At 33.6% G+C, this 20,787-nt stretch overlaps 1 protein-coding gene and 2 pseudogenes across 1 annotated transcript; all 3 read right to left on the bottom strand.

The window, feature by feature from the left end:
• Positions 1-1,464: 1,464 nt before the first annotated feature.
• Positions 1,465-7,174, bottom strand: LOC120115139 (annotated as a pseudogene).
• Positions 7,175-12,147: 4,973 nt separating this feature from the next.
• Positions 12,148-18,455, bottom strand: LOC120115138 (annotated as a pseudogene).
• An 836-nt stretch (positions 18,456-19,291) lies between these two features.
• Positions 19,292-20,450, bottom strand: LOC120115140. Its single transcript, XM_039135916.1, has 2 exons — positions 20,083-20,450; positions 19,292-19,914 (listed from the first exon to the last, which is right to left on the bottom strand). The coding sequence occupies exons 1-2, from the start codon at positions 20,305-20,307 to the stop codon at positions 19,579-19,581; spliced, it is 561 nt and encodes a 186-aa protein (XP_038991847.1). The 5' UTR covers positions 20,308-20,450; the 3' UTR covers positions 19,292-19,578.
• Between the last annotated feature and the right edge of the window lie 337 nt (positions 20,451-20,787).

The following is a 20,787-nucleotide window of genomic DNA, read 5'->3' as shown; positions in this document are numbered from 1 at the left end:
GACGGTGGTGATGGAACTCAGACAAAAAAGAGCAATTGGGGATTTGAGTTATAAAAAGAAAGTGAAAGAGGCATAGCAAAGAAAACATAAAAAAGTAATTTGACCTCGTGTATTTGTATAGAGGGGTATTTTAGTCAAAGAACTTTGCACAGGTTAAAGTAACTGATATAACATGCCATGTCAGCATTCCGTTACCCAGTAACGGTTGCTGACGGAGAGTGACTATTTTATTATAAATTGACAACGTTAATAACTATTATGTTACTTTTGAAATTTCAGTGGAGAAAATAAAACTTATTCAAACATTATTGATCATTTGTGTAGTATACTCTAATTTAAATCTACATATAGATTTATCTATTGATAAAATTTAAATTTAAATTTGATTTAATAAAATTAACCCGTCAGAAAAATCAAATAAATAAAAGGGTAAATTTCATGTTTACTATATAAACTGTTAGTTTTGGTCTATTTTAGTATCTAAACTTTCAACTTTTTCAAAATCATAAATGAAGTTTAATTTCTGTTTCATTTTAGAACCACGTTCAGAATTTAACGTTTTGTTCTGAAAAAATTGAAAGTTTAGGTACTAAAACGGACCAAAACTAATAGTTTATGTACTAAACGAGTTAAGTTTTTAACAATGGGTACTAAAATGAAACAAAATGTTAGATATGATTTTGAAAAAAAAATGAAATTTTAGGTACTAAAACGGACAAAGATAATAGTTTAGATACTAAATATGTAATTTACCCTAAATAAAATGATATTTGACTTGCCAAATTAATGATCAAGCGATTGTTTAACCCTTTTGTTTTTGATGTTGTGAATAGAAAATTGAGTTTTAATTTGGGTAAAACTATCTTCAAGAAAGTAAGGTGTTGTTTGGTAGCTTGATAAAATTAAGAGTTGGATTAAATGCAAAATACTGAAATGTTGAATTAAAGTTATATTTTTTTATTTTACTTAAATTTAAATATTGATTATAATTAGATTATCTTTAAAAAAATTCTAAAATAATTTGATAATATTACACGATCATATTATTCTTTTAATATATATCCATTAAAATTTCATATTTATCACTCTTTTATGCATAAACAACTTAATATATTTTATCCGAATTCGACAAGCTCGAACTATTAAGTGAATCGAATTCAAATATCTTAATACCTCATTCGAGTTGCTCAAGATCCTAATCAAGCATTCTACTTTTAATCAAAATAACCGATTCGAAATCAATCTCGAGCATAAATAATCAAACATGAAGCTGAACATGAATTCGAGTTTACTTTTCAATAAGTAAACATAATCGAATAAGCGTGAGTAGCTAGATCTATATTCCGAATCAAGCTTGAGCTCGACTTGGTTACACCCTCTACCTCAACTGTAACCTCATTTTCACCCGAAAATACGAAGAATAAAATATAAAAATATATATAACTTGCATAGCAAGCTAAGCTATGCCATAGATCGGAATATGCAATAAGTGAACAATAGTTGATGTGCTACAATTGCTTTATCCCAGTTTGTTGTCCTATGTATACACATACATGTACAAGCTATGTATGCTATTGCTATTCCATCATTTACTTTTTAAATGGAATTCTATTCTATCATGTTGATCATTCAACAAACCATGTTGAGATGAACATCCCGGTTTCGATTTTATATTTAATTTCCTTTTATCTTGAATTCATTGTTAGTCGTCTACGGTTTTACTAGCAGCTCGAAAAGAAGTGCAGTAACGTAGCTAGCATGATCAAAATCATAATAAACCTGGCCTTTGAATGGCAAGCAGAAGAAATATAGTGAGAACCTACTAAATGCACTGTTCCGGTCCTTTCGTCCAGCACTTGTATGCTTGAAGAGCCTGAAAACAAAGATACGTCAGGAAACCGGAAGACGGAAGAACCCTAGATCTCTCTCGCACATCATGTAGTTCTTTCTAGCTAGAATTGATACTTCCATAGTTGACGACCATGAAAAACATTACGTATAATAGTTATATTCAATCGAAAGTTGAAAATAGAAATAAATTCGGAAAATCCATTTTTTTAAGCGATGAACGAGTTACATGTAGGCACTATGTGATAAAGAATATAGGAGACTCACTTCAAGGCAACTAATCTGGTTAAGAATATAGATAGAAAATAATGGTATATGCTTTTAAAGAAAAGGGAGACTAACTATAGAAAATTAGTAATACTCAAGAATCGAACACAAATCAAATCAAAAGAAGGAAAGCAGAAAGATATCTTATAAAACAAACAAAACAATAGCAATAGCTCGAGATATACGCCTATTTAGCACAAAACTTATTAACCAAACAAGAAAAGTAAAAGGATACTCACAATTGTACTCGGTCCATCCAATGGATTGATTTTCCAAATCATACACAACGAGCTTGTTTGAAAGCACCAAATCTGTAAGAAACCCAACAATGTTGAGAGGAAGATTACAAATTACACCCATCTCAGCAAATTTTGTTTGCAACTTAAGATCTAATACCTAAATAGACATTACCATAAAGAACGTGCACTAAAGCAACTAAGTCCTCCGTTTTGTTTTGGCAAGTTACCAATCAGAACACCAAGCATTATATCAAATTATCCGCCAAAATAACACAAAATAAGTCATTATAGGGAGAAATATTTTTAAAAAATACTCCAAATGTTTAATACCAATGCAAAATAAATAAATCTTTGTAAGTTTGTATATACTCATCACATTATGATAAATAACGTGGGCTATCTCGCCACAAGAATGTTTTTTCAAAAAATAGGTTAAGAGAATTAAACAAGAGAGACTGAAGGTAAATGAAAATGATAACAACTATACTTGGAAGGATCTTCAATTCCCAAGTAATTAAAAGCATGGTTAGAATGCATACCTCCCAAGAGGGTCATATTCTTCCGATCCCTGGATTGCAATCCACTGTTCTGCCATCCTATGCACCACAATCCATTCTGCACAAAAACTCTCGTAAATATCAATTTATGCAAACTCAACATATTTATAACACTGGAAGAACCTATAAGGCACTTTAGATTTAATCACATGTCATAAACATCATACTTCTGCATCTACACTCAAAAACATCACAGTTCTCAAAATGAAACCTATTTAAAATTCATTGAACCTAATCTAATATTTACATGCTGAGCCAAAGACAAGGCAAATGTGATGCAATGGGCCCTTAAATAATAACAAAAGCAATGATAAACAGCTTGCGTTCCCTAAATTGAAATTATACCAAGGAAGAGCAAAGGCAAGTTTTCTTTCATTTTTTTTCACACAAGCATAAAGCACAGACTGATGCGCATTGAGATACAAATTTTTACTTCAAAAGAATATATAGAGATGCGAACCATTAATAATGTGAATGATTCTAAAATTTAGTGGTAAAATATACTTACATAGGGGAACAGGTACTCATGTGGATTCACCTTCAGAGTAACTGAATTTGCAAAATGGAAAGTGACATTTGGAAATGCGTCATCAAGACTGCAAGAAAATAAATATATGCAAATAAAAATGTTTGCTTGGCAAACTATGAATTAATATCAAAATAGGTGTAGCATATAAAAATCAATATAGCAATCATCTAGTCAAGTTAATCTAGCCAATGGGAGCAGAGAACTATTGGGACAAAAGACTGCACTCAGAACAACAGGGGAGAAAAAGAAACAAGAACTACACTAGCATCATCGAGAACTATATAACATCGAGAACTATATAGCTACAACAATAAATTAAATGATTAGACAATGAGACATGTACTAAAGGGATACAATTTACTTGATCAGGGAAATATATTAGAAACACCTGAAAAGGAAGTCCAATGCTAGCACAATTGAATCAAACACAAACAAATATTAAGGAAAAAACTTCAATGAAACACAAGGAAAAAGAGAATGCAAAGGGAAAAATATGATAAAAAGTTATCCCAAAAAAAAGTTTGAGAAACCACTGCCACATAAAATTTAGTTAAATAAATGAATTTAAGGTATAAAAAATGAAAAATATCCAATCTTAAGCACGATAAACATTTTCAAAGAAGCAATAAAAGGTGATGTGCATAGGTGCTCAAAGGTCACATACACATAATAGCTATTTCCCACGTTTCATACCTCTTGGAGTACTGAAAACATGTATATTCGTCATGAACAGTTTGAAGCTTCAACTGAGGCTGCTGAGAAAGTATCTAACAAGATATTTGGAAAAAATGAAACACTTAAGCAGACTGAAGTGAAACTCAGTCACGTATAAACCAATTTTATATCACATACCTCGTTAACTAACGGTTCATAAATAATTTCTGGGAGATATGCTAAGGTTGTTCCACTGTCTATTATTGTCCCTTTCGGTCTGCGGAATCAAACATATCTGCTGTAAAATTTAGGAAATCATGACCAACTTGAATTGCCGTCATATTGACATTGTAATGTGGCCTGAAATTTCAAATGACAAGACTGAGTTCAATGTGCAGAATCACATACGCACTCATGTAAAAAAGAAGATGAACTCAAAAGATTGACTATCAAAACATGAAAATAGGTTGATTAATAAATAATAACATATCATAGAGAAGCTAACCAGTCAGTACCCATGTGTTGCTGAGCCAAACAATGGCTCTAAGCCATAAAGGGATTTCTTGGCATGGAGACAGTAGTAAATGAACAATTTCATGTGGCATTTAATAAGAAAGCATTTCGAGAATTTGATCACTTCAATTATGTTATGAGCAATCTGTTTATTGAGTACCTGTTCACCTCATATTTTGAACTTTTCCTAAACCATTTGTCTAATTTTTTCTCTTGCTATTAACTCATCATTACATAAGAAACCAAAACACCATCCAGCTGCTACAAAATTTTCATCTTTGCTAACTCACAAATCAAATTCTGAAATGACAATGTAGGTCTACATCCCTCATGAACTCTCTATTATTAGCATGAGTGGATTAGAGAAAAGATAAGAACAATGATTTTTTTTAATTTCTCTCATGCCGGTAGTTCTTCATTACTACCCAGTGGAGCTTACCATGGACCATAATATCAGTTAAATTAACCATGTTAGACCTATATAACAATGACGTGAAGTAAATCCTAGAATGACTTCACTGAAAATTGAACAGATGGAGCTCCACAGTTAAACCACCAGAATTTGAGTATGAAAACTACTACTAATCATTTGTCATCACATCATTTCAGGCAAGCTACCCTCAAGTCTTCAGCTAGCCCTTCTAAGTTGGCACAATATAAATAGATAATTCATGGGCCACAATAAAAAATAACTAACAGCACACTATCTCATTCAGTCCATTCAACCAAATGATTTCCCGTGAACTTCAAAACTAATTCAATTTTATGACAAATAGGGTAAACTAAACCAAATCAATGGACGATAAAATATCAGTAAGTGGAAACTTTGGTGCTAAAAAACGAGCAATGATATTCACCCAAGATGTCACATACTGATTTGGTACCAAAGGAGTCATGTTAACTTTTGGCCGCACAACATGCCCAATAGCAAAGATACCGCCTCCATTAACCCCATCCAAGCAGTGAGCAAACATATTTTTAACTTTTCCAGATGCAGCAAGCTGGGAAATCATTGATGAATTAGCTTTTCCAAAACCAAGAATTCCATCGAGTGCTTCTTCATTAGATGAGCCTAGATTCCCTGATTGTGTAGCACCACACCTATGAAAAAAAGAATGATAAAACAACCATAAATACCACCCAAAAAAAAACCACATGTAACACAAGTATGAATTAGAGAATGGTAGGAGTAGGATTAACAACTCACCCAAATATAACACTTCCATTTGCAGATGATGTCTCCAGGTCACCAGACACTCGATCATATAGCACGGTATCATTTACAAAGTATCCAGCAGTCGAACTCCCATCTCCATATATCTCAAGATATGGACAAGACATATTAGCTACACAACCGGCCAACGGTCCACCGTTTATAGCATAACAAAAATCTTGATCACATGAAACCAACTTGCCGGAGGAAGAATCCTCGATATTGTACAAAGTAAGATCTATCTGTAACCATAGAATATAAATAAACCACAAAAAAGTCAAATATAACAAAAGATGCAAAGACATCAAGATAATCTGTGGTAGATAGTTGTTACCCTAACAACACATTTGGCTATATAAGCAAAGTGAATATTTTAGTCAAATTGAAGATGAAAAGCAATTCATTGTTATTTTCTACTGTTACTTTTTAGGTTTGAAAGCAAAATCAAATAACTAATTTCCAACAATGGGTTTTAACCATTTGTTCATTTCTAATCATTTACTATAGTTTTACTTCTAGCTGTTACTTTTTAGTCTATAAATAAGGGGTTTCTTTCTCCCCTTTTTAAGAAACAAAAATTTAAAATGAGAATAATATAATCAGTAAAAGTCACAACCAAAAAAGGCTAAAGAATCCAACGAGGCCTTGGCTTACTGTTCATTTTTTTTCTCTCCAGATTCATTCTGGTGAGTTAGTATGAATTGAGTTAGTTATTCAGTTCAACGCTTGTAATGATTGATTTCAATTGCAACTTTCAATAAAGAAAGACTAAAAAGGGATGACTTACACCAAGAGAGCTTCTTTTGGGGCATTCTTCGCATTGAATACAATTAACCCACATTATATCACTTCCTGTATCTACTTGCAGATAGTAATGCTTTGCAGGTGTTCCTATCCCTATTCTAGCGTAATAAAGCCTACAAAAAATCAAAACCAAAAGGGAAAAAGACAAGATCACAAACTTTTTTTTTCTTAATCGAATTTCTGATAGCAAATTCAATGATTAAAAAGAATAGGGAAAATGGAACAGTTACCCAAGACCGTCGGGTCGACCGGAACCGCCCAAAGGGAGATCAACGCCGGTGAGAATCCGAAGTTGACGAAGGCTATCGTGGACTTTGAAGTCAACGATTGAGCGTTGACTGCCGGCGAACTTGTACTTGACATGAATAACGCCGGAACTGAGAGCTCTGGTTATGGAAGAAGAAGCTACGAGGAAGCAAATTAGAAGCGGGAGAAGCGAACAGTGAGAGCTAATCACACGAAGAATCATACTTCAAAAGCTTCAATTGAAATCGAAATCACTGGGTTTTTCTTTTCTGCTCTCTCTCTCTCGATCGATTTTTTCTTTTATTTTAATCCAAAGCTTTTTTATAGAGTAAAATACACCACAGGTCGTTTCGTTATTAGGAAGATTATAAATGGGTCACTTTCAAACATTACACAATCAAAAAATTACACAAGTGTCACTTAATTTATTGATTTGTTACAATATAATCACTCAATTATACTTTTTTTTTAAAAGGTGTGAATTTCATTTAAATACCGATGACATCAAGGATTACAAATTATCTGATACATCTCGGTTCATCCATGTAAAACCAAAGCAGATTGGTTCTCGACAAAGCCAAATTGGCAAGGGTACGAGCCGTTTGGTTCGTCTATCGGTTGACGTAATACACCTTAAGGGGGCGTTTGGATGGGGGAATGTGGGATTCCCCCGTTTGGTTTGGCCGGGAATGTCATTCCCGGTAATGTTTTATTACTAATAGTGGATTTTTTGGGTATATTATCGGGAATGTCATTACCTCCATTCCCTTAGGTATTGTAACATTACCGGTGTTTTGGACTAAAATGCCCTTAAATTTTTATTTTTTTTCAAAAATATCCTTCTTCTATCATGGAATAATAAAAATTATACGAAGGTTAAATTACAAATTTATCCTTAAATTATTTTAGATTTACAAAAAAAATCTATAATTAAAATTTTATATGAAGTTTAGGGGTTAAAATAAAATTTTACCCTTTCATTAAACCTTTTTTATATTTTTAATTTTGTAAAAATTTTATATAAATATTATGAATTTAATTTTTTAAAGAAAATATATAAATATTTTACAAGTAATATTATACAAATATATAATAAAGACAATTTGGTCAAATATACATTCCAATAATCTTTTATTCCTTTAACCAAACACAGTAATCTTACATTCTTGCTAAACCAACCAAACACAAAATACAACATTCCCAGTAATCCTATTCCCTGGTAATCTTTTATTCCCACTGGTAATCTTACATTCCGTGAACCAAACGCACCTAAGGGATAATTGACTTATTTATAATCTTACTAATAATTGAGTGACATGTGGTGAAATTTAACCTTTTCCATATCGGAAGTGATATGGAAATTTGCTATTGGAGGAAGAAAAAGAAAACAAAAAAAAGGTAAGTCTAGGAGGAGCTGAGACGACATTGCATCTTTGGGAGATAGGTGGGGCTCAAAAATTGATTCATTATGATTAATCAAATTATTTAATTTATTATTTAATTAAATGATAATACTAAAATAAAATTATGAGTATTTATTTAATGACAAATTATATGTTTAATATATCAGTTTTAGTCTTTTTTAGATAATAAAATTTTATTTTTTCAAAACAATACTTAAAGTTCAGTTTTTGTTTTATTTTAGTGTCCGTTTAAAATTTAACGTTAAATTTTGAAAAAAAAATTGAAAAATTTAGGTACGAAAACGAAAAAACTGATGGTTTAGGTACTAAACGCGTTAAGTTTTTAACGACAGATACTAAAATAAAAAAAATTAAACGTTATATATGATTTTTTAAAAATTAAAAGTTTATGTACTAAACAAATCAAAACTAATAGTTTAAGTATTAAATGATTAGTTTACCATTTATTTATATATTCTTTATTTAAAAGATAACACACTTGCATAGATCACATTATTACTTTTGTCATCTTTTTTAAAGTTTGGATGAATATAAGATATTATCTGCTCAGAATTTTTTTAATCTATTGATAACGCACACATACTCTGCAAACGTTGCTACTCAAACTCAGAACCTATAAGAAGATTAACATTCTCTTTTACCATTAAAATCACTTGATAAATTTATATTAAACATCATATTCATATGATAATAAATGTTACTCATAAACTATTTCCATAAAATTCGGTATTTTGATGGTATACATTTAATTTTGATTTAAGGATTTGAAAGATCGTAGATAATTTTTTTAATTAAGTTAAGGTGATTATAAAATAATATATATTATAAATACTCTCAATCATTTGAGATTGAACGCTCAATTATCCTGCTATAGTCGTTGATGCTTGAACCCGTGACCTCTAAGAACAACAACGATTCCTTTAACCATTTAGGTAAATTTATTCGTGTAAGATCGTAGATAATTTAAATAGTATAAAAAAGAGTTTTGAACATTTAAATGGTACACAATATGTTACGTTTATCATTTAAGACTGTAGGATTTAAGGAGTTCGAGTCACACGGATTATCCACCCGATCCGGTCGGAAACTAGTGACTATATCCGGTAGAGTTCGAGTCATATATGGGTTATCCGTCCGACCCGATAGGAAACTGATGATAATATTCAAATCCGAATTCGAGTAACATTCCGAGTAATAGAGTGAGTAATGGAATATCACTTGGCATCAATGCCTACTATAAATAGTGACTGATAGTGACAGATCTTCTTCTTCGGCTAGGGTTTTGCCTTCTTCGACGCTCGCATCTCGGATGTTTTCGAGATCGCGTTTGTTGCCAACCAACATCCTTGCCACCGTCGTATCGCAATGAGCTGCACAAAAGATTTTACGTGAGCACAATCCTAGCCGTATATCGTGGCCATGCATAAAACTGGATAGAAACTATGAATGCAGTAAGGCTTTAGGAGCTCAAACCATAATGTTCAGTTTGGTACAGAAGTTGGTTCGATTTCAGTTCGAGTAATAATCGAACATATTCTTTTCAGGTTGTACTGAATTTGGTTTGGTGTCGGCTCGGTTAATGACTCGGTTCCTGCTGAGTTCCATTCGGTTTAGGTTCGGGCATAGTATAAAATAGCAGTTGCGGCATCTGTCGCAATTGCGGTGTTGCGGTTACGGATGTACGGACATTACGTAACGTGTTGCGGTTGTCGCGGGCGTGATTTCTTCCTAAAAATCATAATGCTTCTAAAATATTTTATCGTGTTGCGTTAATATTGCGTTGCGTTAATATTGCGTCACGGTGACCTTCAAAACCGTTACGATACGGCCATTACACTGTGTTGCGGCCACAATTTAATACCATGGGTTCGGGTAATTTTCGATTCTGTTTCTAATAGAATGCATCTACCACATTATTTTCAAAACCAAATCACTGTTCCCTACCAGAAAACCAAACCCTAAACAGCCAATTTTTCTCTATTTTTATTTGGTTAAATTTAAGGATAGTCCCTCCACTTATCAGTTTGCGAGGATCCTCAAAACTGGTCCTTCAACTTTTTGAATTGCTCATTTTCAGTCCCATGTATTACTTTCTCTGCTAACTCCATTTAAAAATTAGGAACAATCTCAAGTTTAACCATCAAAACTTTACATTGTTTATCAAATTGGACCCTACTCTTTTCTTTTGCTTTAATTAGCCCTCAACTTTTTATTTTGCTAAATTAGACAAATTCGAACAAAGTTAAGAAAAAAACATTATCCAAAAGACTGAAAATGAGCAGTTTGAAAAGTAAAAGACCTATTGTGAGCAAATAAAAGTAGAGAGACCAAATCCGCACAATTCAATAAGTGCAAGGACTATCCATAGAATTTAACCTATATCATTTCAGCATCAGATCCAATACTCCAAACCACAAGAATCAATGGAAAACTACATCGAATATTATCGAATTTGAGGTGTTGTATAGTTTATACTATTAAACTTTTAATTTTATCAATTATAGTATTGAATTTGATTTTTTGTTTCAATTATACTGCTGAACCATTGAATCGTTAACGATATGATGACGTGGCTTATGGGTGTCGACGTGACCAAGGACTGTCGACGTAGATACCTCACCAAATAACATTGTTTTGATTTGGTTGTTAAAGATTTAACGGTTCATTAATATAATTGAAATGAAAATGAAAATTTAATGTTATAATTGATAAAATTGAAAGTTCAATAATAAAATAATACAATATCTAAAGTTTAACGGAATTTGGTATAGTTTATTCTTATTATTATTAGCGTAAATTAACTTTTTATAGGTTATTTATTCATATCTTTTTATTTTGATAATCAAATTATTTTTTAAATTATATCTTACATTTTATGTTTATTTTTGTCCTTCATTGTCAAAAAATATCATTAATATTTATATGAAATTTATTATTACTGATTTTTTATATGTGATTGAATAAAATAAATTAAAAATGACATTATGTCGATGACAATAAAAAATAAAATGACTAAAAATTATTATTATTATTATTATTAATAAGAAGAAGAAGAGTAAAGTACATCAATGATCCCTCGACTATATGATGTTACTTTGTTGAATCTCTCGACTATTAAAAGTTATAAAATGGTCATTCGACTATAGATCATTGTTTTGTTGAGTCATCTGACTATTAAAAGTTATAAGACAACCACTTGACTATTCATATGTTTTCAACTCGTTCTTTTTCGTTAAAAATTTGTAATATTTTGAGTTGGACTTTAACATGCTAACTGAAATATGATAAATTTGATCTCAAAATCTTAAACGACTATACAACTTAAATGGTTCTATGATCAAATTTTATCATAATCTAGTTAGTAGGTTAATGTCTAGCTTATACGACTGTCATTTTTAACTTAAAAAGATGAGTTTGTAATTATGAATGATCGAGTGACAATTTTATAATTTTTAATGGTCAAAGAACTCAATAAGACGATGTCCTATAATAGAGGAACATTTGTAGACTTTACCCTAATAATAATAATAAATGTCACACCAAGATGTTATTAATTTTTAGGGTAAACTATAATTTAGTATATCAATTATCACTTTTGTCTATTTTGATCACTTAACTATTATTTTCTTCAAATCATACTTAACATTACGCTTTGGTTTCATTTTGAACATCCATCATTAAAAAAATTAACAGAACTATTAACGTGAGATTTTTAAATTTTTTCAATGATAACATTTTTTTATGGTAACACGTCTACATCACCAATAATTTTTTTAATGATCGAAGTTGGTCATGGGTCCGATTTAAAACAAGAAAATAAAGATGAATGGTCCACTACAACACGAGAAGATTGGTTATTTCATGAAGATGATTAACGTATTTATAAAACAATACACAACAGAGTTCCCACCATCCTTACAATCAAAGTACCTGATTTTGCAATAGGAATGGATTGATGGAAGTTTTGCCAAATTAGTATGTAAATGTCAAGGGTGGAAAGAACAAACACTGCAACTCCGGATGTGCGGATTCCGGCGATGTAGCTGAATTTCCGATAAAGCCTGCGCCGTCGAGTTTTTAGTTGGCATTAAAAGATATTCGTCACACAACTTCGGATTCAACCGGTGCTTCTATGGCATTTCCGGCTTCCAAAACCTTCTGCATTGCTTTGATACACCTGAAGAAAGACCGGAATCATTCAAATGTTCCGCATCTTTTGGTCGATATTGTAGCATGATAACAATGATCAAATAAGCATGAAAGAGTTCAGCAGTCGTACCTCCACGGGAGATGATCGAAGAACATATTCGGTGTGACAACAATATCTTTTAGATCTTCTCGGTTTACTATGACCGCTTTATACTTCTGATTGTCGTCATGAACTCCCCAGCTTTTCCAGAGTGGGATGCTTAAGTTTGGTGGTTGAGGTAGCATATGAATTAGAAGACCCGGTAAAAACATCTCGGTAGGATCACTGGCTGAACTGTTTTCGGATCTAGAGGCAGTTTTCATGAACTGAGATATTGGATCATCGTATGATTGGTTCGGATCTTCTGGAAAAGGATAAACCATCTCGCTGTTGTTGCTGATGCCGACATGGTTTTGTCCACTGTCAGTCCCATGATAGAGGGAAGCCTCTTGACTTTGATCCTCGCTCACTGCACAAACAAGTACTCAAATCCTTTAGCAAAACTTCTGCTCAGTGCATAGTTACGCAGTGAATTCGACATCTATATCACTCGGACTCACGTACGAACGTTGGATACGTGCATGCCTATAACACAGACATGATCAAATACTTCACCTGCGCTTGTTTCGGAAGAACATTTGGATGGTTCCGGTTCGATCTTAATTCCATTAGTTTTGCTTGCATAAAGAAATTGGCGTGCAAGTCTGAGAATCAAGGTGGAATCAGTTTGTGTATTTTCTGATAAAGCTGTTATTGCAGCCGCACGAAGCCGTAGGATCGATCCAACTGAAAGGCGGGTAGAAAATTCACTGTCGTGTATGATGCTGCAGAAAGCTCAAACACTTGCAATGAAAAAAAGCACAAATTTACAGAATGCCTTTAAACATTCAGCCACATGATTACATTCAGAATTTACCTTGTTACAAAATCTGAACATGCATCTGCCACGACCGAATCGACGCAAGGAAGAGGTCCGTAGGAATAAACGTGTAAATTCGGGAAATTTCCATGTAGCTGCACAGAAAGCAAGGGCAAACACTTCAACCTATAACAGTGAAAACAAGCTGTGATGATGAAACATACCTTTAAGACAGAAATAATACAGAACTGTGATGATGGACAACATAGATGACTAAAACACATCGAAACGTAAATGTGAGATGCTTTTGAACTATTTTACTTGCACTCGGGTAAGAGTTGTGGGTACGAGGATGTGCCCATCACAGGTATTTTGAAAATTTTCCCAAGGTTTTTCATGCATTTGAATGATCCTTAGAAGATCATATCCCCATACTTACAAACATCGGATATGGGAAAGCATGGTATATAAGCAACCAGTAGATTATCACATAAAATAACAAGGGAAAACATACTCTTATTCCTAGCAATGCAGCAATCGAACCTCCCAAGGAATGCCCAACTATGCGTAAATTATAACCTTCGCATTCACATCCTGCTCCAAGCAAAGAAGAAAGGAAGCCACCTGACTGAGTTTCTGCAACACCAGTTGCATTCCATAGATAACAGCTGAGGCATAAGACACCGTAGTATGTATATAGCTTCATAAGTAAAGCTAACAGCAAGAACAAGAGAAAACATAACAATCTCCTTACCTTCTCTGGAATATCCTTCAAGCTGTGCGTAAAGATCCCGGGCGGTTTCTACTATACCTGAATGCCCAAAGTGTGGGAAAGATGATTCTACACGTTGCTTGACAGAAGGCTGAATATCACTGCTACTGCAAATTGGAAAGCATGCCATGTTGATTAGAGACACCGACAGACAAAACAAAATAGAATAGCATAACTTTAGTACAAGGGCAATTGCCCTACATAGGTGAGATCAATTTTTATGCATTTGGAGGGACCCTGGAGGACGTATCCCCATACCTATATGTCAGACACCAGTACTTTGAGAAAAAATGGAAGTCAGAGAAACATAGCTGCAGCAAGCCAGCAACCATATGTTTATGCATACATGGAAATCCATGTCATGTAAATGGCATGCACATATACTCTCATGCAGATGTGCCCACATGTTCACGTACAAGTGTACATGAACATGGAAAAGAAGAAGGGTATAGAGAGAGAAATACTAACTTTATCAGTCCATCCAAATCCATCACAGTCAGGGAATGCTCCCTGCCTAAACCATCAATTATGAGGTCTTCAGGGGTTTCAGTTCCTCGTACAGCAATCACTACAGATCTTAGATCATTTAAAACCACAACGAAATATGCAGCTTCACATGCTTTCTAGTCCAGAAAATAGAAAAGAGTTAGAAGTGAAAAATGCATAACTTCGTTCCTGACAATGATTGAAAATCACCATTACTGCAAGTTTAATGTTTATGCCATATTTGGACATTGAATCATAGATTTGGATTACATGCAATCTTATATGGACAAGGTTAAACAACACAGATGAGTAGGGTTGGTTATATATTCCTACATGGTTCTTGCATATGAAAAGAAAAAAATTTCTGTCATGCATCAAACATAAGATAAAATATCTTCTAGCATCTATCTTAACATATTAGAACTGGTTTTTGCTTTGACAATATAGATCAAATCAAAAGAATAAAGCTAAACTCACTTGACGAACGCGACCACGCCGAAGTACTTCAGGGGGTAGATTGACAAATTTTAAAAAGGCTGCAGCATGACCTCGCCACCAGTTATCACCATCAGGACGGGACGCCTAACAATGGAAGAAGAACTTGAATAAAGAAAGTGGAATAGAACAGATCTCTAGAAGATATTATTAACATGTAAATAACTAATATTTTAACACGGTACAAGTGAAATCCTTGAATATGAATAAGTACTGCATGCAAATATATCTACTCAAACACGTGAAACATAATATTGCATAAGTCGATGTTCATGATATATAAACAATCATGCACCTCAAGTGAAATTTGCCTCTATATTGACAACCTTTTACGAGACCACGGGGATAAAACCCCTTGCCTATAGAGCCACACACATGGAAATACACAAGGATTTCTTCCCATATCAAGCAAAGGTCCCTGCATTTGTAATTTTTATTTAAGTTTAAAATGTTAATCACAAAAAGTATACTCAAACAGTATGTTCTATCATAATACCGTGTACGCAGCTTCAGCAAATTTATGAAAAGTTACAGCTGCTTGCAGGTGTTCTAGAGGTGCCCCAACAGAGCATTCATTGGTTTTATAGGATTGACCAAGCTTCTGCATCAATGCTAGACCTGAAAAGATTATGCTTCTCACGTGTCATGCAAATAAGTGCAGTCGATGAAGAAAATTAAGGGAAGTACCTACTGACTACATTAGGACAGATCTAAAGCACCCCCTCCTTTTCTTTTTCTCTCCTACAGAAATAAAGTATGAAAAATAGCAATGGTTGGCATGTAGTTAACCATACATGTATATTTAACCAGGTTAAGTCATTGTCCCGTTTTGCGTCTTTCATTAGATAAAGAGATGTCCAAGTTTTGTGTCTTTCAAATAAACATGGTTGAAAAATATATAGGAGCCCCAAAATGACAAAACAATAATGCTACTAAAAGGAATGTAAGTTAACTCTCATTTGGTGTCCTGTCATATCCAGGTAAGAATTTGAAATTTTGGTTGAATTTGATGTGGGAACCATCCGATTACCGGATCTAAGAGAACAGAAAATACGAACAAAAAGGCTTTTGGATTTGATATAAAATGAAAATAAACCTGTCAAAAGTTCTAAATGTCCAGTCCCTGATGCACGATAAGCAACAAGCTCGCCCAGTAATTTTGCTACTGAATATACTTCATCGTCTTCCATGACAGTTCTAGACAAAGAAATGAAAGAATTATAAGAAAAAAAATCCAATGTTGAACACTAATATCTCCATTTCATTTAAAATTGTAGAGGTACCTACAAATAATTGATACGTCCCATACAGCACAAAACCTCACGAATACCATGATCGAATATCTCTTGATAGTGAGTTTTCCATGCATCATCTTGGGATGCATAATAAACCTCCACCTTAAGACATCAGATCCGGCAAAACAATGTGCTAATGCAATACAGCAGGCCATGACCAGAAATAAAAGCATTACTTTATGCTTCCATGCACGACTGATATGGAATCCTCCTGCATTAAAAACATAGCCAAAGACAAGTTCAAGTTTCTACAAAAACTATGAAAAGAAGAATTTTGCATTCAAATATGAATATTTATTAAAATTGCACCTTTCAAAGATTATGAAAAATATCACTACACTTATGACCCTGACTATGCTAACAATCTTAAAGTTCAGCAGCTTGACAGTATTCTGCAACTCTGAATGAGAATATGGAGGAGTCACAGAACTGTCTATAGTACTGGAGGTTTTATGAAATCAGTTTTGTCTGTTGAGATTTCCTCTTTTCTACTTTGAAATTTCGATTTTTTGGCAACTTCAAACTTGAAAGATAAGGTGTTGTATCTGCAAAAGAAGAATGTGAACTTTCGGAAAGTCGTCATGCCTTCAAGTGTGCATGTTTATCAGGAACATTTAAGCAATTGACTTCAGCTAATACAAGTGTACAAAATGTGCCATTTAAGCAATGACTTGCATGCTTATCATGAACATTTAATCTAGAACAACAAGGATTTCTTTCTCTACGGCTTCAGCTATTGACTTCAAATCACATGTCAACTTAAACATGATGGAATAGATGGAAAATTAATGGATATGAATATGCAGTGGGATTAACTTAGTAAACTCAAAAATCCATCCAGTAACATAATAAATAAGAAGAAAAAACAAGGTAAAACAAAAAGAATGAAAATCCAACCCAATTTACCTATAAAACACTCAGTTGAAAGATATGCATCTTTAGAAAGATATTGAGCCACGCTAATCAGAAGATAGAAAGCACCCGAAATTTGCAAAATGGTAAGCACCATGGAGAACCGGCTCCACCAAAGCCATGTTTTGTATTTCACCTATTAAATAAAAAAAAAACATTTTTGATTTCAACGTAGACTTCAGAAAAAAAATCAGAAAAAAAAGTAAATTAATTAATAAAAAGATGGATCAAATACAGAAATAGTCACTCGACACTCCTCTGTTGAATCTATCTACTATTAGAAGTTACAAAATGATCATCTAATTATTTATATGTTTCACACTTTCGTTAAAAAGTTAAAAAATATGAAATTTGATCTTAAGACCGTTTACGCAGTATTTTATATATCAACTCTCATTTTATATTATGTCGTCGAATCAAACCAAGAAAAATAACCGTGATGGTGAATATAATTATCATATCCCAATAAAAAAAGACGATTTAAAACTTATTAACAATTGAATATTATTTTAAAACTTTTATTGATAGAAAAACTCAATAAAATAATTTCTTATATTCAACGCATTATTTTATAACTTTCGATAATAAAAAATTTAATAAAATAACATACTATAATCCGATGTCTATTTATGTATTTTACCTAAAAAGAGCATAGGAGGAGGGGAATAGTGAATACCCTTCTATTATGACGAAGAACGGGGTCCAAAACTTGAGCGTCAGGAGGAGTTTGGGTTATGATTCTGGCAGTAGCTTCTTGTGCGACTCCCAGTCGAATCATCGTCCCGATTCTAATAACGGAAAGAAACGAAACAAGAACAATGGGCAGAACTTTCTGAGGATTAAATCCCGGAAACGAAACGGCCACCCCGACGCAACCCAAAACCAACACCATCAAATTCAACAAGACGAGAATTTTCGACGAAAATCTCACGCCTTCGATCCACATTGCCGGGCATTTGTGTTGTCTGTTCGTGATTTTGGGGTTTTTCTTTCCCTTTAAATCAAATTGGATTGAGGCCCGTGAATATGAATGCAAAACTGAATTGCTTTTGGGACATTATTTAGATAATCGGTTCGTTCATGGGAAATCCAAAGCGGGACGTGGAATTCTGGGCTTTGGCTGATTTCACGCGCTGAGGACTTCCACTGGAGGAGGAGACATGGGGTTTCTGTAAAAATTAGTTTATGGTTTTTTTTCTTTTATTATGTTAATGGCGTTTTTCATCTGTTTCAAAAAAAAAAAACTTTTTGTGTGACGTCCGAATCTAATGGATTCTCGACCGTTCAAAACATGGACTCGTGTTTTCCTACGTTTTGCCCCCCTTTGTTTACTCAGACCGGTTATAGTTAAATTGTGTATTTAATACTTAAATTATTAATTTTAATTTATTTTAGTACTTAAATTTTTAATTTTTTAAACTATATTTAAAGTTTTATTTTTGTTTTATTTTAGTACCAGCCGTTAAAAATTTTAGTTTTTTTTTTCATTTTAGCATCCTGCTCAAAATTTAAGTTTTGAAAAATTGAAAGTTTAGGTACATATCAAAACTGATAGTTTAGGTACTAAATGCGTCAAGTTTTTAACGGTGAGGTACTAAAATGAAATAAAAACTAAACGTTAGATATAATTTTAAAAAAATTGAAAATTTAGGGCCTTAATATTTGGGCAGACCTTCATTCTGCAAATTTAATGCCTCCCCCTACCAAATAATAATAAATACAAATATGTATCTCGACTCGGTCTCGGATAGAATAATAAACGATTTGTATAATATCTTCATTTAAAATCATTTTCGAATAGAAACTAGTAAATAGTTATTTCGGTGATTAAGAAGAGTTTTGATAATAAAATTCGTTTGATTTTAATAAATTAATCAATCATTGATATAAAAACCGAATCAATCGGATGCTCACCCCTGATCTCGAGTTTGATATCCGAACAATTCATATTCCTTTCTCTTATGAATACATCATAACAAAGTGAATTACACGAAAAGGGAAAGATTATATTTACTGTTACTGAGTACAGCCTTGAAGCCTAATATTGAACTAAACATTACATGTTCTTCAAAAGTTCCCTTTTTTATATAATTCTATGCCTACAAGTCATAACGCGGGACAAGGAAAAGGGTTACAGATTTTGAGATTTCGATGTTAGACTTGCTAAACCCGGTTTGACACGACCTAAACCCGGGTTTGACACGAGTTAAACCCGGGTTTGACACGAGCTAAACCCGGGTTTGACACGAGCTAAACCCGGGTCTGACACGGTTGTCTTAGTTTAAGAGGCTCAAGGTGCTGATAGACTTGGTGGCTTGGAATGTAGGAAGAGAGTGGACGTACTTGCAGTTGGGGCAAGCAGGGGAAGATTTGGAGAGAATGACAAGAAGATGGCAATTCAAGCAAGGCAAAGCCACCATGTTAGTGGTGCTCGAAGAATGCTGTTGGTGCTTGTAGCCGGAGTCCTCGACCGACACCGAACCACCATCGAAAAGTTCCGAGACATCCGAGTTTGTCGGCGAAATGTTGAGCTCGAGGTCGAGTTTCTGATCTTTAGGCCAACTCCATGTCTTTTTCAAGGTTTTCCTGTTCATGTAGTACATTCTACCCGACTGCAATGGAACATCAAAACATTATACACATTACACAACGTTACTTCGACTCTTCATTTTTCTTAAAAAACCCGAAATCGAATAGCATAGCATACATACACGTGCATGTGTGTACATGGAGGAATATGAACCAAAAATGAAAATTTTCATGAAAAAAAAGGAGCATACTTCAAGATCAAGGCATTGTTCCCAGTCCAATGGCAGAGGGTCTTTAACTTGAAGATCAACGCTGGTTTGAAACGGCGAACCGACATCGAGGAACTGATTCGGGAAAAGCTTCCTCTTCTTCGAAGGAAAATCGAACCCATCCTGATCAGATGATGGACTGAAACTGCATGTTTTATCAGCCGGAACACATTGGTTTGAGGCCAAAGACAACTCTGTGAGTTCCATAACACAATGACAAGCTTCTAAAACTCTTTGGGGAAAATCGTCAAACAGGTAAGAGGCGAGGGGAGAAGGGGCAGAATGAATACTCAAAGAAAGGGTTCATAAATTGGGTTGATCAAACGCCATTAAAAGGAGGACAGGGGAAGCATTAAAAGTGGCAAGTAGATACCCCTTTAATGCACCCAAAATCTTGCTTCACTTGTAATTTAACACCTTCAACATGACACCCTCAAAATCCAACCCCCCTCTTTAAATTGTTGAAAGTTCTCCATAAATTCCTCCAACTCCCCTCTTTTCTTCAACAGCTCAACTTAAATTTTCATGAAATATAAGAATTTAAAATTAATTGTTGAATATTAGTTTTTATGACCTAAAATATATTTTAGGGTAAATCATGCGTTTAGTACCTAAACTTTCAATTTTTTCAAAATCATACATAAAGTTTAGTTTTTGTTTCATTTTAGTACCCCGCCTTTAAAAACT

This window comes from Hibiscus syriacus, unplaced genomic scaffold (genome assembly GCF_006381635.1).
Source record: "Hibiscus syriacus cultivar Baekdansim isolate YM2019G1 unplaced genomic scaffold, ASM638163v2 tig00110258_pilon, whole genome shotgun sequence".
NCBI lineage: Eukaryota > Viridiplantae > Streptophyta > Magnoliopsida > Malvales > Malvaceae > Hibiscus > Hibiscus syriacus.
The sequence above is the reverse complement of the archived record's forward strand: the minus strand, read 5'-3'. Positions and strand labels throughout refer to the sequence as shown.